At 50.2% G+C, this 16,557-nt stretch overlaps 2 protein-coding genes across 4 annotated transcripts in view; one reads left to right on the plus strand and one right to left on the minus strand.

Moving 5' to 3' along the window:
- Positions 1 to 10,032, plus strand: part of ADCY7 (adenylate cyclase 7) — a 27,498-nt gene extending 17,466 nt beyond the window's left edge. Inside the window, exons 14-24 of the mRNA XM_023514760.1 lie at positions 646 to 830; positions 1,021 to 1,146; positions 1,792 to 1,893; positions 2,929 to 3,122; positions 3,952 to 4,045; positions 4,319 to 4,474; positions 5,153 to 5,299; positions 6,094 to 6,198; positions 6,484 to 6,598; positions 7,221 to 7,345; positions 7,512 to 10,032. Coding sequence (XP_023370528.1) covers positions 646 to 830; positions 1,021 to 1,146; positions 1,792 to 1,893; positions 2,929 to 3,122; positions 3,952 to 4,045; positions 4,319 to 4,474; positions 5,153 to 5,299; positions 6,094 to 6,198; positions 6,484 to 6,598; positions 7,221 to 7,345; positions 7,512 to 7,658 — 1,496 coding nt within the window. The 3' untranslated portion in view covers positions 7,659 to 10,032. The remainder of the gene's footprint in view (positions 1 to 645; positions 831 to 1,020; positions 1,147 to 1,791; positions 1,894 to 2,928; positions 3,123 to 3,951; positions 4,046 to 4,318; positions 4,475 to 5,152; positions 5,300 to 6,093; positions 6,199 to 6,483; positions 6,599 to 7,220; positions 7,346 to 7,511) is intronic.
- A 1,155-nt stretch (positions 10,033 to 11,187) lies between these two features.
- The window catches only part of BRD7 (bromodomain containing 7), a 47,273-nt gene continuing 41,903 nt past the window's right edge, over positions 11,188 to 16,557 (minus strand). For 2 of the 3 annotated variants that reach the window (XM_023514774.1, XM_003792535.3), the window contains exons 12-17: positions 15,495 to 15,606; positions 13,785 to 13,844; positions 12,707 to 12,821; positions 12,359 to 12,502; positions 12,013 to 12,156; positions 11,188 to 11,416 (exon numbers count right to left, since the gene is read on the minus strand). In XM_023514774.1, the coding sequence (XP_023370542.1) occupies positions 11,361 to 11,416; positions 12,013 to 12,156; positions 12,359 to 12,502; positions 12,707 to 12,821; positions 13,785 to 13,844; positions 15,495 to 15,606 (631 nt within the window). In that variant the 3' untranslated portion in view covers positions 11,188 to 11,360. The remainder of the gene's footprint in view (positions 11,417 to 12,012; positions 12,157 to 12,358; positions 12,503 to 12,706; positions 12,822 to 13,784; positions 13,845 to 15,494; positions 15,607 to 16,557) is intronic. The other variant, XM_012806864.2, reaches the window with a different exon arrangement.

The following is a 16,557-nucleotide window of genomic DNA, read 5'->3' on the forward strand; positions in this document are numbered from 1 at the left end:
AGCCATTGGGGGTCCTGCCTGGGAGGGACCCCGTGAGGAGCTGCGTGTTTGAGCTGGGTGGTCCTGACCCAGCTGTGCTGCACACCTGAAGTCACCGATGCTGATTTTGAGCAGAATGAGCTAGCCGTGCTGCAGGCTCCCGCCCCAATGCCTGACGCCTTCTCAGTCACCTGCTATGCTGGCGTTTAAGTGGGCGACCCTCATTTTGGGTTTTGGAGTCCAAAAAGATGGACTGGCACCATCACCTCCATATTTTTTTTTATGTGGAGAGACTGAGCCTTGGATGCTAATGGCTTGTCCAGGGTGGCACAGACTGGAGCAGGAGTCACTGAGACTCAGCCTTCTGGCTTCTGGGCTCTTCATGGGGGACAGGGACAGGGGGTGATGGCGGGGGGGGGAGCTAAGGTCAGTCACATGGTAGTTTCTAGAAGGGCAGTTAGGCCAAAGGGTTGACCAAGAGTCTGGGTTTGGCTGTGTTTAGTAAAGACAAAGCAGGGAACACTTGTGTGTGACTGTACACGCCAGATGCCTGTTCTCACTGGGGACTCAGTGAAGGTGTGGACCATGCCGTCCACGTGTTGGCTGGGCCTCGTGCTGTTAGTGGACCACAGCCTTCATTCTCAAAGACCCTTTTGCTGTGGGCAGCATGGCCGGTAGGGGGATATGTGGCCTTGACCCAGAGAATTGGGGTGATGGGGGCCCAGGTAGATGACACCCAGAACTTAGATTTTCTCTTCCTCTCTAGGATAATGGCTCTAGGCGTGTCCTTCGGGCTGGTGGCCTGCATGCTGGGACTGGTGCTGGGCCTGTGCTTTGCCAGTGAACTCTTGGTGAGTGGGGGCCTGGCCCCATGGCCCCTTTCTTCCTGGTGAGCCCCTGACTCTGGTTGGGGACCAGGTGCTTACCTCCCTGTCTTGGGGACAGTTTGCAGAGTACCCTGGAGGCTCCTCTGCGGGTTCTGCCTCCCCAGGTCTTGTCCCGGTTGTTGGTTCTGGCTGACTTGACCCTATTACTCCACAGCGGTGCTGTCCAGCCCGGGGAGTGCTTCGGGTCATCTCTCAGAGGGTGGAGACACAGCCCCTGCTGAGGCTGTCCCTGGCCGTCCTGACCATCAGCAGTGTGCTCACTGTCGCCATCATCAACCTGGTCAGTCCTGGGCACCCCCTGCCTGCTGCGCGCCTCCTGGGTGGGGGGAACCCATCAGTGACCCTGGGTCCTCTCGAGTCCCACAGTTGCCAGAACGCTGCCCTCCCGAGTGCTGCCCCTGTGGGCCCAGGGCTCCTCAGGCTTTAGTTTTCCAGTGAAGATTTGGGGTACTTGGAGAGTGTGGGTGACCCACCCTGGAAAGATGTGATGTCTTGAGCCTCCATGACGTCCTGACATTCCGTGCTTTCTTCAGGACCCCTGAGCAGGTCCTCCTTGCCCCTCTGGGGCTCACTGTCCCCCTGGCCCATGCTGGAGTGCTCACTGCTGCAGAAGGCACTGGGAGCGTGTGTGCCATGTCCCCAGCAGCTCCTGTCCTGGGACTTTCCAGAGCTGCAGAATGTGGAGTGTGCTCCTGGGACCGCAGCCCTTAGGGTCACCCATGGACAAGGGGCTCATTGAAAGTGCTAATCCTGTCCCCCTCCACTGTGTATGAGACATACACACTGCCCAGCCCTGGCTGCTGTGGGGAGTCAGCCAGGGCTGCTCAGGGTGGCCCTCAGAGCTGCACTTGGCCGGGAATGCCAGCCTCCTGTGATGTGATGCTCAGAGCCCTGTGTCCTGGACCCGACCCTCTCTCCTCTGTAGCCACTGACACCTTTCTCCACCCTGGAGATGCCTGGTGGCAACCAGACGACCCTGCTGGATGAGGGCAGTGGGGAGAGGGCCCTGTGTGAGCGCCTCCTCTCGGTGAGTGCGTATGTCTCAGGCTCCGAGCAGCCCTGGACCCTGCCTGGCACTATGGGTCCTCATGCGGACCATTCCACTGAGCCTGCAGTGGAGGTCATGGTTGCAGGAGCTGAGTCCAGGAGACAGGGGGGAGCAGGGCCCAGACAGGCTGCCCAGGGCTCCGTGCCAGGAGCACAGAGCCTGTGGTCTAAGCTGTGCAGGGTGAGTAAGGACTCTGGTTAAGCCTCAGCTGTGCCCATGGGTGTCCACCCCTCACCTCTCTGGCAGGCCCTGGCTGTCTCCATTTTACTCACACGTGTATGAAGCTCAGGGAGGCACACAGATTAGATCCATAGGTAGCCCTGGATCCATAGGCTGAGGAAAGGAGTTAACAGGTGTGCAGTGTTGGGGGGACACCAGGGTGCGGCTACGCATTGAGCTGGCGTCTAAAGGGCAGAAAGGCTATGAGGTAGGGAGAGGCAGAGGCAGTGTGAGGAGAAGCTAAGGTGGGTGCTGAGAGCAGTGGGTTTCAGGTGGTTTGTGTCATAGGGAGGGGGTGAGAAGGTGAAGCCAGAGAGGCAGGTGTGACCCACATCAGGGCGCAGCGGGGTTCTGGGTGAAGAATGTGGTCCTCATTCTGGAGGCAGTGGGAGCCCCAGCATGCTCTTGAGCAGGAGGGAGGCACTTGGTGAAGGGCTGGCTCACAGCAGCACCTGGGGCAGGTGGGGCTGTCGGGCCTGTGCCTGCTCCTGTCTCAACCTTTGTCATGTCCCCTGTGTCATTTACTTCTGTGAGAAATAAAAATATAGTGAAACACACTGAGGAAGACACAGATTTCATCACCTGCTGTTTGTTGAAAAGGGAGGCAGCAAGGCTGGGAAGAGCTGGGCCTCAGGCTCCATGCTGACCTGCCTCGGGACAGCGGCTGTGAGTGGGTGGGTTAGGGCCGAGGCCTCTGTCCCTTTAGTGACTGCTGGGCCCAAGCCGTGCCTTTTGGGGACAGGAGATGGTGGGGGATGAGTGACCTTTGCCAGCTGATGCCCCCCCCGGCCACAGTATTATACCTGCAGCTGTGTCCTGGGCCTCTTCACCTGTTCTGTCTTCCTGCGCATGAGCCTGGAGCCCAAGGTCGTGCTGTTGACTGTGGCGCTGGTGGCCTACCTTGTGCTCTTCAACCTGTCCCCATGCTGGCAGTGGGACTGCTGTGGCCACGTTCTGGGGAACCTCACCAACACTAGCCACACCCTCAGGTGGGTCCCACGCAGTGTACTGCCAGGCCCTGTCCTGCTGCCACCTCCACCGCGGCCCATTCTGATTCGGGGCCTGCTCAAACTGAGGTGCTAATGCACTCACAGCCTGATGGACTGCAGACTCGTGGATGGGATGGGCAGGTGGCACGGTTTTCCTTTCAAAAGGGACAGTGACTTGCCCAGATCCTCGGTTTCCACCATGCAGAGCTGAGGAGTGCAGCTCATGGGCGGCCTCTTTGGGAAATCCCTGGTCTGACAGAGCCCACAGGTGTCCTGTTTCTGGGCCAGTCCATGGGTGGAGGAGGAGGGAGACTTCAGCTCCAGCTCAGGCCCTCTCTCTGGGCCGTGTCCTAGGTCTCCTGTCATTCCTGAACAGGTGGTGATACCTGAGGCACAGTAAGGTTCTGCGAGGCTCTGGGGGCTCTGGGCCCCGGGCCCCACGTGGGTTGAGGAGAGGGCCTGGCTCCCCTTAACTAAGGGCCAAAAGCCTGGGGACCCAGAGCGGGATATGCTGCTCTGGGTCTGGCTCCCACCTACAACACCCTTATGCCAAACTACCAGTCCGTGCCCCTGCTGGCCTTGCCCTAGGTCACCATGGGGAGCTCTTGGCTCCTTTCAGGCCTCCCTGGGCTGATCATCATTTGGGAGAGCTCAGAGGTCACCCCGTGAGGCCTCCCCCTTTCCCTCATTGCTTTACAACTGCCCCTTGTTAGAAGTGTTACCACCTCCTCTAGTTTGGGGCACGTGGCACCTGGAGGGACAGTGACAGGACATGGCAGGTGGGGGTGGGTGGGCGCTGGTGGTGACTCCAGCCTCCTCTCATATCCAGTGGTGTCCCCAGCTGTTCCTGGAAGGATCTGAAGACCATGATCAATTTCTACCTGGTCCTGTTCTATGCCACCCTCCTCATGCTCTCCAGACAGGTACAGCCAAGGGTGGCGGGTGCTGAGCTCTGAGGCAGGGCAGCAGGCAGGCGACAGCAGTCTTGCCGGAAAGTTCTGGCCCCCTAACCAGGGGCTCCAAGTGAATGTCCTCGTCTCCCCTGGGGCACAAGGGACAGGCTGACCTGATTGGAGATGCCAGTCGCACTGTTCATGCAGCAGCTGGCCCAGCAGCCCTGAGGGTCACAACTGTGCCCTGCTCAGCCCCTCAGTCTGGCTTTGCCCTTGCAGACAGGACACTGATGCTTCTTGCAGATTGACTATCACTGCCGCTTGGACTGTCTATGGAAGAAGAAATTCAGGAAGGAGCATGAGGAGTTTGAAACCATGGAGAATGTGAACCGCCTCCTTCTAGAGAATGTCCTGCCAGCCCACGTGGCAGCTCACTTCATTGGTGACAAGTTAAATGAGGTGTGGTGGGGAGCTTGGTGAGAGGGTGGGGAGGCTGGAGGTGCAGGCTGGGGCATGTTCCCAGGGTGTCAGCTGTAGGCCAAGGACTCCACTGTGCTCCTGGGCAGTCCCTGCTCCTGTGCCCGTTGCACCCTGTAAAGTGGGCTGACAGCACTTACCCTGAAGGGCTGTCCCACTGTGCTGCTGGGCAGGCCCCGCTCCTGTGCCTGTCGCACTCTGTGAAGTGGGCTGACAGCACTTACCCTGCAGGGCTGTTGAGAGGACACGTGTTCTGGTGCTTGTAACCTGGATGTTCTGTATTGAAGAAAATGTGTTTGTACTAGTTCCATGTGGCAGGGAGTTTTCTAGATGACAAAACCAAGGCTAGTGACTAGCTTAGGGTGGAGGCCTGACCTTGCTGCTCCCCAGCGGTCCTCAGCCCTGGCTGTGACTGAAGAAAATGTATTTCTATGGTGCCCAGAAAAGCAGAAAACCAGAGCCTGGTATCCCCCCAACCTACTGCTTCAGGATCATTCCATGTTTTATCAGCCCCCTATGACCCCTGTGCAGTCCCCTCAACCCCCTGAAAACCTGACCCAGCGGTTCAGTGCCCTCTCCTCCTGGGGCCTCCCCACACCTTGACGGTTTCCCCTCGAGAGGCAAAGTGGACACAGGTCCGTCTCTTCCCACTGCACCCAGGACTGGTACCATCAGTCCTACGACTGCGTTTGTGTCATGTTCGCCTCGGTGCCCGACTTCAAAGTGTTCTACACGGAGTGCGACATCAACAAGGAGGGGCTGGAGTGCCTGCGCCTGCTCAACGAGATCATCGCAGACTTTGATGAGGTGCACAGCCAGCCACAGGCAGCTCACCTGTGCTGGGGGGCAGGAGGTGGCACGGGGGTGGGGTCAGCTCACCTGTGCTGGAGGGCAGGAGGGTGGTGCAGGGATGGCTCACCTGTGCTGGGGGCAGAAGGGTGGTGCAGGGGGCAGCTCGCCTGTGCTGGGGTGCAGGAGGCTGCATAGGACGGGGCAGCTCACCTGTGCTGGGGGGGCAGAAGGGTGGTGCAGGGGGCAGCAGCTCACCTGTGCTGGGAAGCAGGAGGGTGGTGCAGGGGGCAGCTCACCTGTGCTGGGAAGCAGGAGGGTGGTGCAGGGGGCAGCTCACCTGTGCTGGGCGGCAGGAGGGCAGCCCACAACCCAGTTACAAAGTACAACATGGCTCCCTTGAGGGGAAAAACCCCCAAAGTATAAGAGGCACACATTTGTCTTTCTCATTCCATTTTATTCAGCAAGTATTTTGTTGACATCTTTTCTGTGAGGGCAGCTTGTGCTTTGTACAACAGTTTGGGTCCCAGTTAAACCTCAGATGGGGCTTAATTCTTTGCTAGAGACAAATCGCCCACCTATCTGTGTAAATAATGCTGAGCTGTGTGTTTCTCCTTAGCAAGGATGAGCTAAAGGACAGGCTGGGATGAGGGAGGTGAGTGTTGGGGAGATGCAGGTAATAGGAAAAGCAGGGGCCAAGACCGCGTCCCCATGTGCTCTTAGCCCTGAGTACAGGTGGAAGGGCCACAGGAGCCCTCCATGCTCCCCAAGAAGCTGGAGCAGGTCCTGCCTCACTGCTCCCTGTCTTACAGTTGCTGCTGAAGCCCAAGTTCAGCGGTGTGGAGAAGATCAAGACCATTGGCAGCACATACATGGCCGCTGCAGGGCTCAGCGCCACCCCAGGGCACGAGAACCAGGTACTCAGACCTTACCTGAGAGAATTCAACAGTCCCCTGACCTAGCGTCTTGCTTAAAGGGGGGGTGCCTCCTGGTCTTGTCTGGGAAGAGCAAAGGTACTAGAAAGGCTCAGCCTGGACAGTTGTGGTCCCTTTGTGGGGATACAGGAGCCCTGTGGAGGAGCCTCTAGTGAGTCTGCCACCAACGGTGTACCCCCTAGGCCAGGGGGCTGGGCAGCCGGAGAGCAGATGCACCCCAGGGTGGAGGGTGTGGCGGGGCTGCCCACGGCCGTGCTCTGCCCCCAGGCCCTGGAGCGGCAGCACGCCCACATCGGCGTCATGGTGGAGTTCAGCACTGCCCTGATGAGCAAGCTGGACGGCATCAACAGGCACTCCTTCAACTCCTTCCGCCTCCGAGTCGGTGAGGGCCTGGGCGGCGGCGGGGCAGGCATGGGGGGTGCGTGCAGTGCAGTCTCTGCCCCCAGGCTGGCCCACCTCCATCTATGTGGTGAGCCATGCTCTGCCATCTATTATGGAGAGTTTTAGAAACCCTCTGATCTGACAAGCCCAGTGGCTGGCCTGGGTAATATTCAGAGCTTTACTTACTGCTTATATAGTTACTTTTGAAGTGTTAGATAAATAAGAATCTATCACCACAGAAAACGGAGAACCAGAGTCACACCTGTTAAGTAGATGACCTTAAAATACAGAGAACAAAACAAAGTTGTAAAATCTAACTAGTCACCATTAGCCAAAAGGCTGTGTTCAAAGCCTGGGCGTGTCAAGAGTGAAATCAGCAGACAGCATGTAAGGGTTACATCAAACCCAGGCTTCAGGAATACTGGAAAGTCTGCAGGAGCTCTGGTGGGGCAGGGGATGCCTTTCTCACATCCCAGGCATAACCCCTGGCCAAAGCTGCCCCAACCTAACTTTTGTTTCAGTTGTTTTCTTCTGTGCTTGGGGTGGATTTTGTGGCCTCCCCTTAAGGGTAGAAGCCTGAGGTTTTGCCTGTATGACCAGCCAACTGTCAGCATTGTCTTCAGGCATAAACCATGGGCCTGTGATTGCTGGAGTGATTGGGGCTCGAAAGCCTCAGTACGACATCTGGGGCAACACAGTCAATGTGGCCAGCCGAATGGAGAGCACTGGGGAACTTGGGAAAATCCAGGTAAGAGCCCACTGGGGAAGCACATGGCCAGAGGGAAGAGGGCCTGGGCTCCAGCTGCCACATCCCCAGGGGGAGGGTGCATGCTGATCACACCCTGCAGCTCTCTGTCCCTTCCACAACAGGGGCCCTCCTGCCTCTGAAGACATAGGGTTCTTTTCCTTTTCAGGTTACTGAGGAGACATGCACCATCCTCCAGGGCCTAGGTTACTCTTGTGAATGTCGTGGGCTAATTAACGTCAAAGGCAAAGGTGAACTTAGGACTTACTTTGTCTGTACGGACACTGCCAAGTTTCAAGGGCTGGGGCTGAACTGAGGGTTTCTGCTGGGCTCATAACAAGCTGGGAAGCTGGTTTCCTTCCCTGAAGCAAGCCCAGGAGAAGACAGCCCCACGTCAGTGACAAAGGCACTCAGAGGGCGTGGCCATTGCCACCTCTGGGCAGGTGGCTGTGTGGAGCTCCTCTGGACTTGGGCTAGAGGATTTGTTGGACCTGCACATCTGACCCTGGCGAGAGGCGACTACTGAGCGGTGATACACAGTGGCAGCCAGAATCTCTGGTGGCGGAGAGGGCTCGTGGGTGCAACCGCTGTACTTGTTACCTTGAGATCTTTGCTCCCTGAGGGACTGTGGAGGCGTCTTAGAACACGACCAAAACAGACGTCTACATCAGTGGCCCGTGAGCATGTCCAGGAGAGGCCTGCTCAGTGGGCGCAGAGGCAGACTGTGCTGACTGCATGCAGGTGCCCTTCTCCCTAGCAGGCCGGGCTGGGGGATTCTGTTTCTCACATAGGCATTCTGGCAAATGGAACTGGAAAGGATTCTACATCTGTAATGGTTTCTAACAGTACAGAGAGAGAAAGATGAACATCATTACTTCTTGTCGTCTCTGGCCTGTTTGTCTTAAATGGAGACATTAGTAATGGGGTTTTGTTCTTTCTGATGGCTTCTCAGGACACTAGACAGTCTCTTCCTCCAGTGTATTCTTTGCCTTTCTAACCACTGACAGGTGAGCAGCACTGCTGTGAGGGTGGAGTCTGAGGCCTGTGGCTCACAGTGAGAAGGGCAGGGGCAGTGTGGCCACAGTGCTACACTAGGTGACTGAGGCAGCACTCGGGTCAGGTTCAGTATGTGAAAGCCTGGAGGTAAGTGGCGACCTCTTAGCTCTGCCCTGACTGCTCAGGCAGTTTTGAGCCCCCTGCAATCTTCCAAGTATCTGTAAATGGTTTCAAACATTAGAGAATAGATGAACATGTATTACATTCCAAGCATGTCTTTCAGTTTTACTGGACAGGAATGGAATCGACAGAGAACTTGAACCACCTGTTCGTACTTCCTTCCTAGTTTTTAGTCTTTGCTGCTAACTCTGGAGAGCTTAAAACTAGAAGGACCCACTCAGTGTGAGCACACGTGAAGGTTCCTGTACTTGGGAAGCTGGTCCTCTTACAAGTGCCGATGTTCTTGTTTTAAATCCAAATGCGTCAAGGCAGATACAAAGCCAGGCGGTAAGACGGCCCCTCACCCTGCTTCAGACTCCACAGGGAACGGGAAGATGCCAGCCTGTTTCAAGGTGCTACCAAGCTACGCATTCTTTTTCTGAACTGATGAGACCACTGGTGTAACTTCCAGCTGTGACGTCAGCAGAGTGTCCCCAGGATTCCTAATACAACATGCCTCCCTGTGTAGGAGGGATTCTTAGCCAGACATCACCCATGAAGTTACACAGAAAACCCTGCACCCAAGAGCCTCCAAAGACCATGGAGGGCTGCAGACTGTGACTGACCAGGTCCTGGTCCTTGTCTACCTGGACTCAGGAGGTCCTGAGAAGGGTTGCTATCCCAGATTTGTCAGCTCAGGGAGGTGGGTTGACCGATCTGCGTGAAGGTGCCGGGTGCAGCAGTAGCAGCGGCCCTGCTGTGCTGCCTGTTAACTGGAGGTCAGTCTTGAGAGCTCGCCATGTAAAGGAATTTAATGGTAAAAATGCTGATAAGGGAAATAAGCCTCACTTATCTGCCCTTTTCATACACCTTTTCACGTAAAGAGCTGATTTCAGTGAGTACACTACTGAAATCTGTGCTCTCAAAATCTAGGGGTGCCCAGGCTCCCGGGGCTCCCCTGAAGTCAGGAAGGCTCTGTTGCTGATGTGACACAGGTGGGTCCGGGCACAGGGCTGCTGAAGTCGGCGTGTTTTGTCTCTACCCCTGCAGTTATTTAAGTTGCCCTTTCCTTCAGTAACAGAAATCCCAGTTGGGAGATTTAAAAGATGATTGGTTACCATTCATCTGTTTTTCTTTATTTCCAACCAAAGCACTGTGCTCAGATAGAAGTATTTTAAGCTTTTAGTTATCAGTGTTTAGGTCACAGTGTGTAACAGACCATAACAATCACCTGCAGTTATTTATTTACAAATCTGTTTTCAAATTATCAAGTAAATTTTTCACTGTTTTGTTTTATGAAAGAAACAAGTATTTTCTAACAATGACCTTCTCTATGGGTCAAGGACTTAAAATTTCCCCTACAGTGACCACTGACTGGCAAATGTAATACCTGAAGTTTTCTGGTTTACTTATTAAGAAAATTTCCTAATAGAAAAGATGATCATTAACCACTGTATACTTTATGTATATAACAGGTCAGCATACAGAAAACATACAAGTAAGTAGAGTTTATTCTGTACACTGAGATCTATAATGTGTTTCAAAATGCTGTGACCCGTCTGTATACGGTACCAGTGTTTAGCTGCTTTTTATACATTAAATTAGCAATTTAGAAAACCTCAATATCCTAAAGGTGTTGTGAATTTAAATCTCTTCTTGGTCTTGAGGAATTTACCCAAGCAGATCTGGTTGCCCCCTAAATTAGACAGGGTGGCCCTTGTATTTTAGAGATTAGATCCTAAAAAGATTTGGTAAAAATACATTTGAACTTTTAAGTCTCAGCATAATTAATTTTCCTTCACTCTACCCCCCTCCCCCAAATAGCTTCTTGCCTGGGTGCTCACAGGATGATTCTGTATAAACATCTTAGAACTTAAATTTGTTCACCAGACTAGGCTATATCCATCCTGAATTTTTCCCTGCATTTTATTTTCAACAGGAAAAGTTATTCATTTTAGCACCATGATTAGTGATAGGAAGGGACATGTCTCAGGGTCTCCAACGTAAATAACTAAACTTCTCGTGCACTTGACCTTTGTATTTCAGATGAAGAACTGTAGATGGGACACAGACTTTCATTTGAACTCACAATTCCCTAATGTACTCAAGTATGATTTGGTTTATCTTACTTGGCGTATTCCTTTGCTATAATTCTACATAACTCTTTAAAAAAATGGAAAAAACAATACCAGACATATTATAGCACTATAAACTCTTAGCTTTTTTTTTTTTTTTTTTTTGGGGGGGGCTGGAGGGACCTAATTATCCTACCCAAGACCATCATTCCCACCAGGCATGCAGAGGGCAGAACCAAACCACTGCATTGGAAAGTTGTTGTGTGTTTGTATAACCTTAGGGACCGGCTGGGAGGGACCCCGTGTAATGTTTCTTAGTCGTGGTCTTGAGATGGAAGGAGGAAGTACGGGGTGATGGCAACACCCCCAACCTAAATTCCTTCCTCATAAGGGTCATTTTTTAAAAATAGCAAGAGGAGAGCTGGTAAGTTTGAAATATAATTTCTTCAATGGGGAATATGGCAAATGTGAGAAATGAATGATTCTATTATTTGGGGGCTTGGCTTCTCTTCCTGGGTGACCTTGAGAAAGGCCGTTTTGTTCCTTGAGCTTCTCCATCTCAGGGTAGCCGGGGGAAAGGGCGCGGGTGGCTCACTGATAAACAGACTCCTCTCAGAGTCTCAGGTTCAGCTTTATTACCTAATGTAAGTCTAATCTCTGGAACACTAAAATTGACTGTTCCAAAGTTTAATTAAAAACACAATTTACAAATATTTAATATCTTCTGAAAAGCATTTCCAAGAATGAAAAAAATATGTACATAATATATAATTAAATACCAGCTGGCTTCAGATCCCATCAGGGCCACCCTCAGCAACATCAGCCTTTTTAGGTTCTTCAGAATCTGAAAGAGAAAGATACCAATTTCATTCAGCATTTTTTCCCTTTTAATTAGAAAAGATAAGTGAAGACAAAGCTCTCATCCTGGGGAGTAACTGTGCGTTACTCACCACACCCAGGGTCAGGCCCAGGTGAGCAGGAGGTAATTACTGCAGCTTTCTGGCAAATGTTGAGATCTTTATTCTTTGGACATTACAGAAAGAAAACCAAAAGTAGCTATATATAGCAAGAACAGAGACAAATTCTATCCAATGTTATTTGAAAGAAGAGGATGGATGTTCCTTCTACAATCATAGCTTTCTCTATCTGCAGGTTCCATACTTGCAGATTCAAACTATGACTGTTAAAAATGATACCAAAAAATACAGTCTAATTTTTTTTGCCCTAACATGTTCTAACTATTTACAGTGTTTACCCTGTAGTAGGCATAGGTAAGTATACAGGAGGATGAAGTTCTATGCAACTATACCACTTTATATCAGGACTTGAATACCCACGGATTTTGGTATTGTTGTATGTTTTAGAAACAACCCCAGCAGATGCTGAGAGATGACTGTCCTCAAAGGGCCTTTCAGTCTTGCAGAGAAACCGAGCACGTACCTTCTGTTAAATCTACAAAGTTGTTTTCTACCACCGGGGAAGGAATGGAAATCCCCATTGCTTTCCGAACTCCATACGTGCTTACGACGTCACCTGGAGTTACTTGCTGTGCAAGTTCTTTAAGATTATTGGTCACTTGTTCAGCTAAAAGAACAAAAAACAGTTCCATGTATTGAAAAGTCATTCCAGTAGATATTTTTTTAAAAACCCAAAAGGAAAGCAAACAAAATCAAACTGTCCCTGGCATGCATTTCAGCATTCCTTTCCAGGGGCCTCACTGCTGTCCTATGAAGTGTTTTCCCTTTAAGCACTCCCTGATTCTCCTCTGACTGGAGGTGCAACATACCGAGATGCATTTCTTTATACGAGGGACCCAAGAGACAGATCATGTTGGGAGGGGGTCTGGTGCTCAAACGCTCATTCTGGGCTTCCTGGAGCTCCCTGAGCAATTTGGTGGTCTCATCAAGTTTCTTCTGGAACACTTCAGCTTCTGGGTGGTAAGAAAAAGAACAAAGAAAACACGGACGCACTGGAGTAATCCCCCTGCAATGGCATCCACTCCATGGTTTACATTCATTAACTTGGTTAGCCAAGGTTCTCCCGTGGTGAATGGCACGTTAACCTGAACGAATGTGACAGTAATCTTGACAGAAACATTTCATCATGTAGGCAGGCAAAGACTGGAGACACTCACCTTCAGAGTCAAAGACTTCAACTGGAGCACCAAAGCTTGTCACTGCTTTGAGTGCCGTGAGCCTGTCCTGAGTACTGGAGTCCAGACGTCCTGCTGACTCTATTTCTGTAATCTGCTTCAAAAACAAAAAGGCAATTATTTGAGCTTGCTTAGTCATGATAGTGCTAACTAGAAAATATTAAAATTGTTTATATGCAAAGTTATTCTACCTATTTACTTTGGGGTCTTAATTTTGATGCTTACATAAAAGGTCTTTTGAGAACACCTTTAAAATGCTATTTCCAAATCTTGGCAAAAAAAGTGTCCATAAATTCATGCTTGTCCGTAATGTACTGATGTGTCTTAGACAACGTGTGTCCTTTGTTTCATATGGAAACCATTCTAAAGATAAAACAAGAGCCCTATTACCGCCTAAATGAGCCCTATTACCGCCTAAATGATGAAGAGCTTTTGGTGATCATGACAATGGATTTTTCTGCTTGCATTCCTACGGTAGATCTGTAACATGAGATGCTTCCTGGGTCTCCTCCAGGCTCCAAAACTAGTGTCAGTATTGCACAGGAGAAGAAGAGGTGAGTTTTATTTTTGTTATAAGACACAGTTTTGTATCTACCTGGATGGAGTTAGAATGTTCTCCTTAGTAAAGTAAGGGAAAGCAAGCACAAAAATCAGTAGATGAACAACTACAGGCCCACCTGAGAAAAACAATTATACTCCCGTGGGGCGAGGGGGGGACAGGGGCCTAGTCAGCTCCTGCCTAATGGGCACAATGTAGGGTCTGTGGCACAGCTCCTGGGTGAAGGACTCGACTACACCCCGAGATGCTACCTAACAAATGCAAACAATGGGTCCTTATATAATCTGGGGGGAAAAGTACTAATGCCTGAATCGTGAAAATAACTAAGTAAGGCTTTTCTCATTTAGTCCTTCTAGCTCAGTATCCATATAAATATTTCTTATAAAGAATAAAATATAATTACAAACCAGAACTTTGAACTCAGCACCTCCGATTAACTTCTCATCTAAGGTACCTGTTGTCAAATAAAGTGTTTAAATAAAAAGAATAAAACTTAATCACCTCCATTTCCTTTGCTGTGTTAAGTGTCCTCGCATGACCTTCTTCTTCAGGAAAACAACTCTGTATGAAAACACATGCAAAGGCAAATTACCAAGGAAAATACTATCAAGACTTTAATGGCACCAGAAAAGGAATAAGAATATGGACTCTGGGAATATGATTTTTTAAACTGAAATGAATGTAATTATTAGCATTTCAGAGTATTATGAGTTGGTCTTTATAACTAATTTTAAAAGCTTATTTGCATGTTTAAGAAGGTATTTTGGTAACTAGTATATAAATACCTAAATAAATGGAGTCTGTTTTCAACAGCAGGTAAATCTCTGACAAGGAAAAGACAGGAAGGAACTCTAGGGACTACTTGGCATTAACACAGCGATGTTCTCCCACAGGGAAGGACTGGAAATAGGTAAAGGCTGCAGACAGTGTGGGAGCCCACGACCCTGCTCTTCAGAGGCCACGCGTGTATACGTCAACAGACACCAACCACTAATCAATTTTTCTTTTTCTTTTTTTTAAAGACAAGGTTTTGCTACAGCTCCCTGATTAGTGATGTCAGCCTAGCTCACAGCAATCTCAAACTCCTGGGCTCATGAGTTGCTCCTGTCTCAGCCTCCCAAACAGAAGGGACAAGTGCCTGCCACCATACCCAGCTAATTTTTTAATTTTTAGTAGAGACAGGGTCTTGCTCTTGCTAGTCTTGAACTCTTGGCCCCAAGTGATTCTCTTACCATGACCTTTCAAATCGCTAGGATTACAGGTGCAAGCCACCGAACAATGGTCCCAATTTCTAAAAATGATAAAACTTTTTCTAAGATAATTTTTAAGAGTAATTTGATACTGATGGATCAAAAGAAACACTTTACTTTTTGAAACACACTTCCAATATTCACCAAATGAAAAATATTCAATTTTAGTTAGACCACTAATTAATCCAGCTTAATGGGAAAGAGTATAAAAATTTTAAATTGACATAAAGTTTAGTATTTTTTAGGTTATGTGAAGAAAGCAGTTCATGTGCTAGACTTTTATAGCAGTCATCACTGAACCCGACCTGCAGACTGACCTTAGCTGTGCTGACAGGTGACCCAGAGTACAAGGCACTGCAACCACAGCTATCATTATGGTTCTGATCTCCAAGAGATAAAGGCTTCCTCCAACTGTGGTAACAAGAACATTCGGAGATCAATTCTCCTCTGCATCAGTAGGAATATTTTCTGGTTCTAATCTTTGAGTCAGGAACTCAGATTATAAACTTTGTCTTGAACTGAACTAAATGTTCAGTGTTGTGACTTGTGACAATTTACAAGTGTTAAAAAGAGACAGCAACAAGGGAGCGTTTTACGTTTTGGCTGCGGCTCCTCCCACTGTGCTGACTGCATAATAAGGCAGAGGCCACTGCCTATCATTCTAGTCACCTTAGTTCCAGCCAGTGAGCAAAACTTTCCTTTTCTATGAGGGTACACAGCAGCTGCTGACTTGTTAGTTATAAACCCCATTTTTGATCCTGTACTCCCAGGATCTGGAGATAATGCCCTCACACACCCCAGTGGCTGAGTTACTCCCTTCCGTTCACTGTCCTCCACCCATGGCCTCACCCAGCCAGGTCGTCTTTCAGGGGAATGGAGTTTGGCGGTCACACTGGTCAATCCCACGGTTTCACAACACTGAGTGACTAATCCTTAAGCACTCCTCTGGCAGCACTCTTACCGTCTCCGACTCCCGCAGTGTTCTAGAATGCCCTCCTTTTGTTAAGACATCCAGCAAACTATCTGCCATAACATACTGATAATCTTGGCATGTGGCCAAAAACTCGTGGATGCTGAAAGAAAGAAGCAGGGCAGTCACTTCCACAGAAGTCATCTCCACGGCTTGATCCTCCCATCCAAGCCAACTGTTTCCATTGGCTGCTCTTAGTCCATACACCACGACGTAAAAGTTCGTCTAGATGCTGTATTTACATGTTTTCCAGTGATTACTTTTTCAAAAGAAAAAGCAAGCAGTATCAAGAACACACTGAGAATGAAATGTCACTGAGGCCTTCCTAAAGAAATTAGGACCCAGGGCTGGGGGGTGCAGGACTCAGGCTTTGGTCCTCCCTGCTCCGCCCCTTGCACTTGCTCCCTGGGGTGACCTCACTCACTGGAGGACTCCCATGTGTCCTAAAACACTCAATGCTGTACGTCCAGTGTGGACCACAATCTCTGGACAGCTCCTTTCCGATGTCTAATAAGTATCTCAAACTTAAAATATCCATTACAGAAATGCTGGAGCTTTTTCCCCAAACTAGTGTTCCAAACTCTCCCCCTTTTAGGGCCAGTCTGAAAACCGCAGAGTCGTTCTTGCCTTCCTGTCTCTCACATCCTACTTTAGTCAGTCAAGAAATCCTGACTCATCACTGACCCCTCTCAACATCTCAACTGCCCCTCCTAGGCCCAGTTCTCACCTCCCAATGTCTGTTCCTGCCCCTCTGGAGCCTGTTCCCCACTCAGCAGCCAGAGTGATCCTTTTAAAATTACGGCTCAGCGCCTATAGCTCAACCAGCTAAGGCGCCAGCCACGTACACCTAAGGCGGCGGGTTCGAATCCCCAGCCTGGACCCGCCAAACAACAATGACGGGTGCAACCAAAAAATAGCCGGGCGTTGTGGCGGGCGCCTGTGGTCCCAGCTACTTGGGAGGCGGAGGCAGGAGACTCACTTGAGCCCAGGAGTGGGAGGTTGCTGTGAGCTGTAATGCCATGGCACTCTACCCAGGGGGACAGCTTGAGGCTCT

Source organism: Otolemur garnettii, unplaced genomic scaffold, assembly GCF_000181295.1.
Source record: "Otolemur garnettii isolate 467f Iridium unplaced genomic scaffold, OtoGar3 scaffold00058, whole genome shotgun sequence".
NCBI classification, from domain to species: domain Eukaryota; kingdom Metazoa; phylum Chordata; class Mammalia; order Primates; family Galagidae; genus Otolemur; species Otolemur garnettii.